The sequence below is a fragment of the Sceloporus occidentalis genome, unplaced genomic scaffold (genome assembly GCF_023333645.1).
Source record: "Sceloporus occidentalis isolate IW3139 unplaced genomic scaffold, rSceOcc1.0.p SCAF_4, whole genome shotgun sequence".
In the NCBI taxonomy this organism is placed as follows: Eukaryota; Metazoa; Chordata; class Lepidosauria; order Squamata; family Phrynosomatidae; genus Sceloporus; species Sceloporus occidentalis.
The window spans coordinates 99,867,583-99,883,105 of NW_028316984.1; the positions used below are offsets into that span (position 1 = coordinate 99,867,583).

At 39.2% G+C, this 15,523-nt stretch overlaps 1 protein-coding gene across 1 annotated transcript in view; it reads right to left on the reverse strand.

Moving 5' to 3' along the window:
* Positions 1–3,492: 3,492 nt before the first annotated feature.
* The window catches only part of LOC149314412 (otogelin-like), a 164,617-nt gene continuing 152,586 nt past the window's right edge, over positions 3,493–15,523 (reverse strand). Inside the window, exons 53-55 of the mRNA XM_089523100.1 lie at positions 15,386–15,431; positions 3,832–3,911; positions 3,493–3,693 (exon numbers count right to left, since the gene is read on the reverse strand). Of these exons, the coding sequence (XP_089379226.1) occupies positions 3,493–3,693; positions 3,832–3,911; positions 15,386–15,431 (327 nt within the window). The remainder of the gene's footprint in view (positions 3,694–3,831; positions 3,912–15,385; positions 15,432–15,523) is intronic.

Consider the following 15,523-nt stretch of genomic DNA (forward strand, 5'->3'; position numbering starts at 1 on the left):
AAAGCACTAACAGAATGCTAATTGTATAAAAATAGGCTCCTCCCTGATTAGTATATGTGACTGACATGTGATGCATGTGAAAATTAGTAGCAAACGTTTTTTTTGTGACCACTGCCTTAGTTTTTGTTGTTTAAAAAATTAAGTACATAAAAGAAATCTTTTATTTAACATCAGGGATTCTCCAAAGAATACTCAAAATCCATCAGTCACTTATGGAACCTGGGTTCCATATCACTAGATTATAAACACTTAGAATTAGGGACTGGGAAGGCTCAATCTGGCATGTGAATATATAGGGGAGTTTTCCAACAGACAGAGGAAGCAGTCTAGAAAAAAGCAGCTATGTCTCAATAAGCTGAGGAAACAATTATGCTGCTATCCATCAAAGGTGAACCAGAAATATTAACTCTTGTTTATTTTGTAGAGTGGTTAAATTATGTTTTGCTTGGAAAAAAAATATTTCTTTCCTTCCAAAAACTGACAGGTCCCATTCACACTACAAATTAACCTGGTTTGGAAATTGGGTTATTTTCCTGTTGTTCAGGCTTGCACTAATTGTGCTCAGTATAGTTTGCGGGGGGAAGAGGGGATCAAAAAGCCCATTTAAACTGGTGCATTTGGCACTGGATCCCTTTGTGATTCTTTTTTAAGGACCACGACGGTCTGCATCTACGACAGTATGAGTAAGCTATCAGATTTTGATCTGGAACAGTGGCGAATGGGAATGTCAGACTGGATTAAAATGCCACTGTGAGATTTGCTGCCTTAAAACATAGTGGGAATGGTGAATCAATTTTTAATCAATTCACAGATGCAAATCTCTTCATGCAAAAAATGTAAATGTGACTGGTGTTACAGTCTATTCCAAAACCATGAAGTTTGCAGGGAGGCTGTTTTATAGAAAAGGTATAGGCCTTAGATATAGGAAGCTCTTGTATAAAATTTTATTTACTTATATTTCCTAAAACATGTTTGATCAAATAGTACCTTGGTGCCAAGAATATATTTGATCAAATAGAATCTTGTCTCTCTTGTTATTACACAAATCACACATCACATCTCTTTGATTTTTAAATGCTCAGTAGTCCCAAACCAGAGCTAATATAATGCATTCAGGAGTTTGGTCATGCCAGCAGCAATTTTAAATTTAGACTGCCTACTTTGAAAAGCAGAGTTCTATAAAATATCATGAAATATTACTGAAATTCTCTTTAGTTTCAGAAATAGCTTGAAATGTAGCAATGGGACGTTACTGTTTGTGGGAAAATGATCAAGTTCTGTCCTTCACCTCACTCAATAATGCATACTGTGAGCTAGTCTCATAAAAAATATGTGCAGGGGTCCAACTTTCAATATGATGTGCTTTAAAAGGTAAAATGTTTATTTCCCAATAAAGTGCAGGAAAGGGAAATGATTTGTTTTCATTTAATAAACCAGTGTTTTCATTTAGTGTGTCATAACTCTTTTAAAGTAAAATGCATCTATTGCTAATACTTCATAGAAAATACATTTTCATGTAACACCATAATTTTTTTTAAAAAAAATGTATTTCATACCAGGGAACATGTTTATATATACAATTATCAGTATTGAAAATGTTTCCATGATAAACATGCCCATAAATGTATTATTTGTTTCCAGTTGCATTATCAGTGTAATTTATACTGAACAGTCTTGGATACCTTTCCTAGTATTTACTTTCAGAAGCATCCAAAGTAGATACATAAACACTATAGTATAGTCAAGCTAGTACACCACTTAAAAATGTGTTTCTTTAAAAAGTGGTTGACACAGAAGTCAGTAGATTTCTGCATAAATCAATATTATTCTGTCTGAAAGTCTCTTTGAAAGGCAATCCCCTTTCTTTTGGAAGTTGGCACATACCATATGAATTTAACTTTACAAAATTAACAACAAGGCTCCACCCATGCAAAACTCCATAGGTGGGCATACAATTAATTATGAAGGACTAGTAATAATGTCTAGTTTTTAAAACATTAAGGATTCAAAATGTGTCTAGCTTGTTCCAATCTATTAGTAGGCCCTTCTTATACATGGATTTTTCACACACAGATTCAAGCATACACGGTTTGAAAATGTTCAAAGAAAGTATAAATTTCAAATATCAAACCTTGATTTTCCATTTTTATAAGGGACACCATTTTGTTATGTCATTATATTTAATGGGACTTGAGCATACACGGATTTTGTTATCCACGGGGGATCTTGGAACCAAACCCCAGTGTATAACAAGGGTCCACTGTAATAGGACAGCAGTATCAATCACCATTTGATATGCACAGATGACAGAGGTGTATTTGGATGTACAGGCCAGTCTGTCTAAACTGGCTGGATAAATATTTTGATTGATGGAGGGATTCACATCCCTGTCCAGGATCATTAATAGTTAACTACTTGCTTGCAAATACTTCTGGACCAGAGCCATTGTAGACAATAATTCTAAAGGAAAGGTGTGCAAAATCCAGTAGTTCAAGGTTGCAAACTTTCAACAGACTTTGAAACAACCTCCCCCATGTCATCCCAACCTATCCCAATTTTTTAAACTCAAAAGCATATCAAGTTCCATTCAAACTACAAGAAAAGAGACTCCACCTAATCAATAGGAAGAACATCTGGATAGTAAGAGCTGTTAGACAGTGGAACACATTCCCTTAGAGTGTGGTGGAGTCTCTTCCTTTGGAGGTTTTTAAACAGAGGCTGGATGGCGATCTGTCGGGAGTGCTTTGATGGTGTATTCCTGTATGACAAGGGGTTGCTCTGGATGTCCCTTGTGGTCTCTTCCAACTCTATGATTCAGGGAAGCAATAGGGAAAATTTTGCAACCCCCCTCCCCCTAAGTGTTTTAGGTCTAAATGCCAGTTTTGAAGAGGGGGGAGTCTTCCTCAGGGTAATACAGATAATAATACAGATTCAGGCTTCATGGGCATGGCATTCTGATTCACCCCCCACCCCCTGTGGGGTATATTTTGCCCTTCTCTGTTCAAAGAGATGGGTCATATTTGTACATTAAACAGCTCACAGGCTATTCATATAAACACTTCAGATGAATCAGGAATTCACACAATATTATGGCAACAACCTTAGTAAACAAGTGGAATGTATTTAGTTACCTGTCCACAGCCACTGCTGCCATGGTACTGTGGGTCCTTATGTATTACATTCTTCATGTGGACAGATTACTGACAGATGATCTGTTAAATCAGTGGCCAACTGTATCATACTAACCACTCCCTAGAATATTCCAAGTATTCCATTGGAAAGCTGACTTTGTTTGTTTGTTTAAAAAAAGACATAGCTTCACTCATGAAAATACCTAGCAGTCCAAAACACATTGGCATTCAGTCTAATTTAAATGGTCATTTAGACAACTTCATTGTCAAAAGGTGAGAGATCAGTTCTCTGTTATAATTCTGAGAATCATATTCGGTTCCTTCAATGATGTTGAACACACTGACTTCTTTTAGGATTGTTTCATGACCACTGGCAGGAACAGTCTGTGGGTTCTTGAACTGTATAGCTGACCCAGGTTGAGTTGCCACTGCAATACAGTTGCACATTTCGCCTATGCAGCCCAAGTTCCCTGCAGCACTTACAGAATCTTGCATATGTATTGATATTATAGTTATAGATGCTTGCAGAAGGACATTTTCCATCACAGGAAACAATGTTTACCTGGAAATAAACATCAAAATAATTATGAGTAAATAAATATTGCTAAACATAATGCATGACTCACAACAAACAATAATGCTAAACCTTGATGGCAATAAGGTGAGAACAGCAATGAGGCACTGCTGGTCATGTACTTACTGGTGTATTACTTCGACAGTCATTCTTGCGTATTGTCATCCTAACAGTCACCTTTTTACAAAATTTCCCATCTTCTTTGCCTAAAAACAATGAATTGATTGGAAAACATCAACTCAAATTTTAGGCAGTTCAGTAAACAAATTTGCCCCTGTAAACATACCTCAAAAAAATCTAAAAACTAAGTATTAACTCTTGAGGTTTTTCAGACTTTTAAAATGTTCTGTTACTTAGACTATAAATAGGCAAAAGACAGAAGCTAATGTTCCAGTATAACTGTCACGTAAATGAATGTAGCTTGTATCAGTGACATGGTTAGAGGACAACAGCCTGAAATCCACCTTCCAAAATGACAGAAATTTAATCCCCAATATATTTATCCCAGTAATGTTCCAATAATTTCAACTATTATTTTAAAGGTATTATTTTTATGTCCAAGACTACAACTGTCATCCCTCCACATTTGTGGGGATTAAGGACACCAGACCCTAGTGAAGGTACAAAAACCGTAAATATATGTAGCCCTCCCCCCCCCAAACATGCATGCTACAGAATACAGTCGCTGTCATCATCCTTCTCAAGAAGAAGGAAGAGGAAGAGGATGGAATTGAAGGATATTGTTGAAACAGCTGCAGCAAGGTTAGGCCAGCAGCAGCAACCTCTCATCTTCCTCACCCCCATTCTCCTCTCCATCTCCTTTCTTGCCTACAGCCATGATCCATTACTCCCTTGACCACTAGCAGCTTAATGCCTCTACCTCATTCCAAGGCCATCTCCATCAGATCTCTGTCAATTCTGTTTGTATCCTCCACCTCCTAGGATAGTGACATTGAAGGAAATTTTTTTGCAACAGAGGCAGCCAAGGCATCTGCCTCTCTGCAGTCTGGGAGGTGGAGAGGAAGCAAAGGGAAGGAAGACTTTGGAGACCAGTAGAAGTGATGTAGGTCTGGTGAAGGCACCCTCAGGGGGAGGACGAGGAGGAGGCATTGTGGTGCCAAAGTAGCAAAGGGAGCAATAGGCCATGGCTGCTGACAGGAAATGAGACAGAGCATAAGAGGAGGATAAGGATGAGCCACTTACACCAGCCTGGCCATGTGAGGTCACTTAGACCTAGGGCAAGCTCTAGCTCCTCCTCCCCTTCATCTTGTGGATGGGCCAGACCTGGACTGCCTCACTGCTTTCTTTGCTCACCACTTGCAGAACTCTGGAGATCTCAGCCAAAGAGAGTCTCGTAAAGTGAGTGGGGGAACAGCAGTAGCAGCAGATGGAGAAGGAGGGAGAGAGGCAGAACCAGCAACCCTCAAGAGAAACCCCTGCTGCCACTCCCAATTATTGCTACCACCACCACCACCAGTATCACCCAGGACATAGGAAACAGGAGAATATGGTCAGCATGTATGGCATAAACTACTTGTCATGGAAGGGACAGGGCTAAGTGCAATATAGCTGCTGCTTGGAGTAATTATGCAGCAGTTACATTGCAGCAGTTACACTGCTAGTTAAGCAGCAGCTACAAACTTGTGAACAAACAAATCTGCAGAAGTTAAATCCAAAAAAGTTGATGTCTGACTCCAATTTTATCATGCTGCTTTAGTATCCACATAGATGTGAATGCGTCTGCCCCAAAGATCCAAGGCAAGTTCTCTTAGTGAAAATCAGTAGCATTTATATATCCTATCTTTACATCCTATCTTACCCGACTCCAACACTGAAACAGCAGAATGAAAGTAGCTTAAATGTAGCTGAACTCACTGTAACTAAGCTATTGTTGAACATCAAAGTCAATATGATGTATACAGCAACACTCACAGTGCCAAATCTGCGTGAATTATACAAGAATAATCTCCATTGCAAACGATTTGATGTTTGAGCTCTAATCATTCCATACTAAGAGCATAACATATTATGACTTGGTGTCCCAAGTCAACACAATACAACAGATGCTATACTATTTTCCAACCATGTACACAGAACTAGACAGGAAATGTAGCAACAGTAGAACTGAATCCTAAATAAAATGTCTACATCTGACTCTCTTTCCATGCCTCTGAACAATAAAAGCAGCTTGCTTAGCTGTTAACTGTGGTTCTTTTAGAGGCATCTGTGAATTCACACAAATGGGTTCTGCACCTGTGTAGAACCTCTCCTAGAACATTCAGCTAGGAGCTCAGCAATTTCAGTAGGAACCCCACCTCTATTATTTCATTCCACATGCTCAAATGTGCCACAGCTCTCTCTTCTCAGTTCCATGTCCATCACATTCTAAGTCAATATGGAAAAGGGGGATGAGGGAAGGTTGTGTGAATTCATAGACAACTGTGCAAAGAACCTCAATTTTAGATAAGCAACCTGATCTTCATTTTCATAGTCTTTGTTACTCAAATGACTAGCACACTGACTCAGTCTAGGAGGATCCCATGACAGGACTGTAAGGATGATAGGATTACATGATCAAAGACATTTGCTCGCACGTTCAAACAAGAAGGTTGTAATTTGCAACACTTCAAAATTCTGGCAGCAGAATCCTCTTTTGAAAGGCTGTCAAAGACATGGACCTTAAGACCTTCTGGAGCTGGAAGGTGGAAAAGTTCATAGTGTATATAAACGTTTTCATTACTCACTTTAACATTCTTTGGGGGAAGATTAATAGACCCTTATTTGGCTCAGAATATTTTCCAAAGAGTCACAAGGTTTTACAAAAGGCCAGACATAGAAGGCCAGATGTGAAAAGGTCCTTCTCACTTCTAAGGAATGTAATGCTTTGCGTAATGGTGGTGAAAGGTTCAGTGCTGGCTGTAACAAGTTCTATTGCCTTTGGGCAAAAAGGAAATATCAGCGAACAACACAACTTTATTTTGGGGGGGAGGGGACAGGTAAGGATCATCAGAACAGACAGCCATCAAGTTTGCCTGTTGTGACTTTAACCTATCTGACTAAAGTCACAATTAAGAAGGCCTATTCAATGTGAATAAATATAAATCAGCCATGGCAAAAGGCTTGGAGAGGGATTTTGTCAGTTGAGCCAAGGAAACCAACAGTCATTATGGAAGAGTTTTCATTGGAATTAGTAAAGAATCTGAGGAGAGGGATACCTTAGCAGGAGCAAGTCTAGTATTTAGATCTGCTAGATTTCCTCCCTTTTTCTAGGAGGAAAAGGATAGTACAGAGAGATAGAGACCTCCAGAATGGTCAGAGCAGTCTCAAACAAAATACAGGAACTGATTCCACTTTGAGAGTATGAGAACAATTGAAAGCTCCCTTGATGTCTGTAAAATGATCAGTAGTCATCGAGGGAAGGAGCAACCCTCCATGCTGTCAGGTGCATAGTTGCCAAGTCTGGATGGAGAATGGACTCTGATGCCTGGAAGGTGTGCTCCACTTCCAATGGCAGATGAAAGGTACCACCAATGTGGCTACAAGTACTCAGTTTGATCTGTCATCCTGTATATTCACTATAAACCTAGTCAACAAGGGGAAAGGAGAAAAGATATAAAACAGGAGCATTCCACTCATCAAAGAACACAGGAAACTTTGTCAGGATCAGCCCAATGCAAACCATTGGAGACACAGACAAAAAAGATGACAGACTGTGGCTGAAGGAGAGCAGGACAAGTGATGACAGTTTCAAAATGGTGGACAGGGACCTCACATCATGAATTAGAGTAATCCCTTATGCCCCATCTTGAGTATCAATGTAGAGGGTAACCTGTATAATAAAGGGATCTGTCATTGATCTTAATGACAGGAAGAAGACCTAGAAAAATAGTTTCTACCAGTGTATCTTCAAATCCTAGGCACAATCTTAATTCTCAGTGGTGCTCAGAACAAACAAACTAAGGTGAACCTTTCCTCAAGTACCTACCTTGATCACTATAATGCAAAAAACAGCAATGATAATCCTAATACTGAGGAGATTATGGCCTTAGGGATGAGGCATCATTATCCCATCCCTGTCCCATCCTTTCTGCCTGATTGTGGGAATGACTTTCACAAATGACACAGCAAGGAAGTGCGTGTGAAAGTGATCATGTGAATCACTTTCACTCACAAGCATGCTGAACATCATTCAGCCACCTGGGAAGCATGAGTGAAAGTGATTGCAAAAATCACTTTCACATGAAAGCAGGCTGAAAAGTGCTTTCAGCCATTAGCTGAAAATGCTTTTTCCTGTCATTTACAGTCTTTTGTAATAACAGAAGAACCCATTATTATCATGATAGCTGAAAGCTCTTTCAGCTGATGACTGAAAGTGTTTTTCAGCCTGCTTTCGTGTGAAAGTGATTTGTGCTATCACTTTCACTCAGGTCATGGATGGGATAAGGACAGGGGGGGGGAGCAATCCTGTCCCTATCCTGTCCCCATGTGAAAATCTCCTAAATGTAGGAGGGATGTGTAGAATGTGATACCAACATCTGTCAGGTTCAGAATATGATTTGCACACTTGTGACACCTTTTGAATCTGTCCTTCTCAGCAGGAGGATCCTATACTGAGGATATTAGGTGGCATCTCATGAGTATCTATCTCATCAATTCCAACCAATGGAGTAAGATCTGCACCAACAGATCGTACAGGAATTTCTGGAACTCATGGTAGCAAAGACATTGATAGCAACATGGCAGCCTGAGACTGTTGCAATGTCTGAACAGAGGTAATTACTGAGGTAGATGATGTTCAGAAGACAGGTATCAAAGGAGTGGGTCAGTATACATGTGGAGGTGACTGCATTTTCTGAATAGAGGATCTGACTTTTGATTTCTCAGCCTTCTTTGCTTTTGTTTGCTTAGTAGCCTTTTCTGTCTTATTTTGAGAAAGATTATGTTTACATGTTGATTTATCAAAATTCCTGCCTGATTAGAGGGAGGTGATTTGCCCAAGAGGCAAGACTAATGTTGTTGCAGTAGCCAGCACTGAAATTATCACAGAGGCAGAAGATGCCATCAGACCCAAGTCTGATACTGAGATAATAACCTTATAATAATAACTTTATTACGGCCATTTGGCCAGCACATACTGAGATTTGAATCCATAGCTCTATGTGAGAAGGACATCATCAAGGGTGGTGGCATGGTATTGAGCACCAAATCATTAACCACCAAATCGGTGGACATCAAAGTGTCTTCTCAGGTGGCCAGTTGTAGTTTAATCTGCCAGTTTTTCAAGACTTGTTTGGCAAAGCTTCTATATATCAGAAAAGATTGGTTTTGGTTTTGTGACCAATCTTGGTTTTGTGACCGAGATGTATGAGTGTCTAAGTGTCCATCTGAGTATCCAGAAGAGCGTGAACAAAATGGTGAAAGTTCTGGAAGCCATACCTTATTAGGAGTGGTCTAGAGAGGTTACATGATAGCCATATTTAAATAGCTGAAAGGATGTTCAAGAAGGAGCTAGCTTGTTTTTTCTGCTCCAGAGTCTAAGGCACAGAGCAATGGATTCAAGCTACAGGAAAAGAGATTCCACCTAAACATTAGGAAGAACTTGCTGATGGTAAGAGCTGTTTGACAGTGGGACACACTACCTCAGAATGTTGTACAGTATCTTTCTTAGAAAGTTTTTAAATGGGCTGGAAGGCCATCTGTTGGGGATGCTTTGATGGTGTATTCCTGCATGGCAAGGGGTTGGTCTATGATTCTATCTGAGCACGCCAATTTATCCATATACAGAGCAGACAACTTAAACAAATCTGGAGAGTCCATTCACTAAAGAACTGGTTGTGGGAGCCTCAATAATTCACTCAAAGTAGTCTATAAATAATGAAGAAGGAAATGTGAGGGGAAACCTCAAACAGATTAAATGATGTTAAATTAAATATAAGAAAATCACTCAGCATATCTGGGTGAGAAATCACAGCAGGAGAACTCTCCATTTAATGCTGCTCATATGGTAGAGAAAAAGGAAAGAAGAGACTTAGCTGAAGTGTACTTAAGTATGTAAGGTGAGGAAGTGGGGGCAAAGTTCCTAAGTTTTAGAATATTCTGGAAGAAGTTCTGTGTAGGCATAAAGCACATTTTTGTGATTCAGGGAGACCACAACAAAGGTAAATCTATTTTACACATTACCAATGAAGAACAAGCAATCAGCAAAATAAGACAGACTTGCTTCACTAGACATGATAGGACTACAGTATTGTTACACTTGCACAAATTACTCTGTCATGTTGCAGCTATGAATATCTCTAGTAATATCATGCAAATAATTTACCAATAACCATCATTGTAGAGCACAATCTACAAACAAATTTAAATTGGAATTGAAAGGATTTTGTTGCTCGTCTTAATGCCATGTACATAGAAATTGAACTTTCATTGCTTTTATAGAGGTTGCTACTCCTCTCAGTTAACATTTTTGCCTCAGAAGCTTGCTCAAAAAACCACAGGAGACCAAATTGGAAGAAAGGCCACAACTTTATTAAGCAAACCATTGGAAGGGTTGGCATAAAGCATAAGGTCAGGATCTGAAAATATCAGACGACCCCATGTTTGTCTGATAGCAAAACCTGGTACCCACCAGGCATTGAGATGACCTAGGGGCTAATGAACACCGCTTGACCGCACCACTGTCGTGTGTTCACATATTCTCTAAGCCCCTGGTCACTGGGAGGCGTCCTTGCGTTATGGCCCCCACAATGGCCATACGCTTGCCCAATTTGCCCCCGGGTCCCTACTGACTCCCAAACCAGAGCTCCGTAGCCCTGGTACCACACCGTGCAGATCCTGGCCTATGCTGCCGCCCCACAGTTGTGACAGCAAACCCACAAAGAAAGCGGTGGGTGGGAGGGAGAAGCACACAGCCGTCTGCTCCCTTTCAGCTTGGCTCCTTCCCAGCTGGAGCCAAGCGCTGACTGAGGGCCAGAGCCAGCCGCGCGGCCTTATATAGGCCCCGGCTCCGCCCCCAGATCACCCGATCTGGGAGACTCCTCCTCCAGGGCAGCTAGCCAATGAGCTGCCCTGGAGGACCGGAACTCCCAGACCATAGAGCCCGGCCCCCAGAGCGTTGCGGGGTGGGAGCAGCATACATCCGCCCCACACACCAATCAGGGGCCGGGGCAAGCCCCAGAGGCATCTGGGGCTTGTAGTTCGCGCCGCATCTAGCGGCAAAGCGGCCTGCCTGCCGAGCCAGGCGGCCGCTTTTTCTTACTGAACAAACCAGTAAGGTCCAGTTAAAGCCACACTGACTTCTGTGAGAATTTGTGTGTTAGATATCTACCTCAGTCAGAAGTCAAAAGGCATGACTAGTTGTTAAGAATGTAAGAAGACTCTTACTGGTTGAGGCTAAAGACCCATCTAATCTGTTCCCACACTTATTGCATTCAGAAACAAGGAGAAGCCCTGAACAAAAGAGGAAATCCTTTATTGTATTTTTACTTTTTAATGAATAAAGCACATTTAAAATGTAAAAAAAATCTATATACTTTTACTTGAACTGGTTGCATACATTTCATTGTTCATACATCTGCAGTATGCCTCCTCATATACCAATATCATATTATGATTTTAGTAATGTTTTATAACAGATGACACTATTTAGATATTCATTCAGCCTATACCATTTCATTGACCATGGCTATCTTTAGATCAGCAAGCTTTAACAAGCAATTAGTTTCTATGTTCTACAGTACTACGGTAATTAGTGGAGTATGCAAAAAGAATAGTCATGCAAGAAACTAAATACAGGTTGAGTATGTCTCATCCAGAATTCCAAAATCTGAAATACTCCAAAATCCAAAACTGCCCAAAAGGGTGGCTGAGATAGTGACACCATTACTTTCTGATGCACAAAACTGTGCACAAAACTATTACAAATATACTATTATAAATGTATAAAATTACCTTCAGGCTATGTATATAAAGTATATATGAAACATAAATTAATTTTATGTTTAGACTTGGGTCCCAATCTCCAAGGTATCTCATTATATACAAATATCCAAAAATCCACAAATAAATAAATAATATAAAAATAAAAAACACTTCTGATCCTTGGTATTTCAGATAAAGGAGACTCAACCTGAAAAGTTCGCTACCAACAGTACATTGCTGGCTAACAACAATGCACTGCCCATACAGTGCAAATTATAAAGGTATGTGGCAAATCTGAATAGTGATAGTTAATACTATAATGCAGCTTCTTTCAGCCAGAGTTTTGGAATCTTAACACTTTATGCTCCTATGAGGGAGTACATTGTTGGAAATCAACAATGGTTCTGGCTTCTTTGTTCCAATGATTTCCAATAAAATGTACCTGTGTTACAGTAAGCACTAGGTGTAGGACTGACTGGGCTAACAGGGAATGGGAGCAACAATGATATTCCAAAACCTAATAAGAATATTACAAATTGAACACATTACAAAAGAAATATCTGCCCCCAAATTAGTATTCAACATTTGATGACTGATTAATGTTCAAAAAGGGACCCAGTCCCCTGAAATTCTTCTAGTCTATGGTTTCACACAAGTTCCATTTGTATGTGGCAAAAGAAATTCCAATGGCTGCCCAAAATTTTACTGTGCCATTCAGGGACACCATCATCTACAATATAAAATTGTAGGGGAATAAAGGATAATGGCAGTGGCCAAAATCTTGTCCTGCTAACACACCACTCAAGCTGCCAGCAGAGATGATGTTATTTATGTGACACAGAAGGAGAGAAACAGCACTGTTGCCATGCCAAGTCTTCCACTGTCTTTCTCTCAACCAAAATCTTGCAAATTGCTTTATGCCACATATATTTAAGCAGTCTGCATCTGAGTCTGCTAATGAGATAGCTGTTTGACATACATTGTTTCAGGTTGTATTTACCTCAGTTCAGGCAACTTGATATTAACATTTCTACATGAATTTTATGAAGTTGTGTTCAGCATGATTTCTAGATCCCTGTTTCACATTTAAAATATATATAGCAAATACATCCATATTTTTCACTTAAATCAAGTTGTAGCTATAATTTTCTTTTATATGTAGTAGCTGTTGAGTATGTTCCTTCTCCATAAGTTACACAAAATAGTAACTTATTTTTCATGCTCATATCCCAATTTTCTTCTATGGCACTCATTTTTCATTATACATACACATGTACAAAGTAATACATGAGATTATTCTATTCTTTTCCTTGTAGCAATGCTGTATGATAGGTTAGTCTGAAAGTGTGCCTCATACTTGAGCAAAGATCTGAACCGTGTGCTAAATCCAACTTCCACTTGTGGTTGCAAAAGAACTTTACTTCTCATTCCCTTTCAATTATCCATGTCTCCACATCCAGAGGATTTCCTAATTCTACAGATCTGGTTTTGGGAATTCACAGGGAAATGAAGTGAGAGAGGAACTCTGCTTTCAAATTCTGCTGGATGGCACTATTCTGCCAATAGAATATTATTGGTGGATACTGTCCCAGCTCCCTCATGAAAAGTTCCACACTCTAATCACTTCACATTGGGCACAGTCCATCAGAGACATGTTGATCTGTGCCAGATTTTAGTGCAGATATGGAGCTGCACCATCTATAGCTTAATTTCATTGGCTTGGAAGTAAATCCAGCCAAATTCAATGGGACTTCCTCTCTGGTTAAGTGTGATCATGTGATTTATGTACTTTACAGGGAAACTAATGCCTTCAGGAGAATTCTAATATATTAGAGTAATAATTTTCATTTTAACAGCTCTTCCTTTCCTGTAAACATTACCGTACCTTTATATTTTGAGGAAATGATATTGGAAATGAAAACAGAAAAGAGATGTCATTTTATTTTATGAACTTCAACTTTGTACCATCTTCAAAAAGGGGGAAAAAGAAGATCTTAGCAATTATTGCCCAGTTAGTCTGACATCGATACCAGGAAAGATTCTAGAGCAGATTATTAAACAGAGAGTCTGTGAATATTTACAAGGGAATGCCATAAACACAAAAAGTCAACATGGATTTCTCAAAAACAAGTCTTGCCGACTAATTTGATCTCTCTTTTTTGATACAATTACCAGCTTGGTAGATGAAAGGAATGCTGTAGGCATAGCACATCTTGATTTCAGTAAGGCCTTTGACAAAGTTCCCCATGACATTCTAGCAAACAAGCTTGTAAAATGTGGGCTAGACAATGCAACTGTTAAATGGATTTATAATTTGGCTGACTGGCCAAACCCAAAGGGTGCTCAGCAATGGCTCCTCTTCAGCTTGGAGAGAGGTGACCAGTGAGATGCCACAGGGTTCTGTCCTGGTCCCAGTGCTATTCAACATCTTTATCAATGACTTGGATGAAAGAAAAGAGGGCATGCTTATCAAATTTGCATATTAAATTAGGAGGATAGCTAATATCCCAGAGAAGAGGATCAAAATTTCCAATGACCTTAATAGATTAAAAAGCTGGGCCAAAACTAATAAAATGAACTTCAGCAGGGAGAAATGTAAGATACTGCACTTAAGACAAAAAATGAAATGCATAGATATAAGATGGGGGATACCTGAATTAACAACAACATGTGCGAAAGGGATGTAGACCACAAGCTGAACATGAGTCAACAGTGTGATGTGGCAGCTAAAAAGGCCAATGCAATTCTAGGCTAGAATTTCAATAGCAATTTCAGTAGCAATTTCAATAGAATATATTTCAATAGAAATATAGTGTCTAGAGCAAGGGAGTTAATAGGGCCACTCTATCCTGCTTTGGTCAGACTTAACCAGGAATACTCTGTCCAATTCTGGGCACCACAATTCAAAAAAGATGCTGACTAGCTGGAGCGTGTCTCCAGAACATGGCGACCCAAATGGTGAAATCATGCCCTATGGGGAGAGACATAGGGAGCTGGGAATGTTTAGCCAGGAGAAGAGAAGGTTAAAAAGTGATACGATAGCTCTGTTTAAGTATTTGAAGGGGTGTCAAATTGGGGATGAAGCAAGCTTGTTTTCTGCTGCTATTCAGAGAATAAAACCTGGAACAATGGATGCAAGCTACAGGAAAAGAGATTTCACCTAAACATTAGGAAGAACTTCCTGGCAGTAAGAGCTGAATAAATCAAATGGCTACAAAAAGCATTTAAAAGAAAAGAAAATGAATAGATTTGTAATTTTCCAGCTCTTGCCCCCTACTCTCAACCGAATCAGAAGCTTGTTACATTTTGCCTGATAATACCTGACTGAACTGCTACTAAAGGCAGAAATGTAGCAGTACATTCAGTCCGTCAGCAGGACAACAGGTTGGTATCATTTTGGCCTCAGTAATCATTCATCTACCATAGTTTTAATAAAAATTCAGCAGTGTCTCAACTAGACAATTCTATCACCTTTGCAATTATTGCAGTCTTTCATAAACATATAGACAGAGATTCCAAATAAACTTGAAATGAAAGTCTATTGATTTTGGAATAAATAAAATCACTTTGGTTCTAACCAACTGATACACATATTTTATTACTGTCATTATTGTTACTTTCATTATATTAATAATAATTATTAGATTTACAACCATTGTCATCATCATCATTGTGCATCACTGCTTATTACAGTATAAATTAGATATTTTTAACAACCAGTGCCCAAAAACCTATTTCACAATAATGATGCTTTACTTACAAGTTTTGCAGCACCCTTCTAGAAATGGCACAATATATCCTCCAACCTGAATTAGAACAAAATACGAATATTCAGTCCCACTAAGAAATCTTTCTTTATCAGTAAGTCAATATTCCTCATATTATAAAAAATGACATA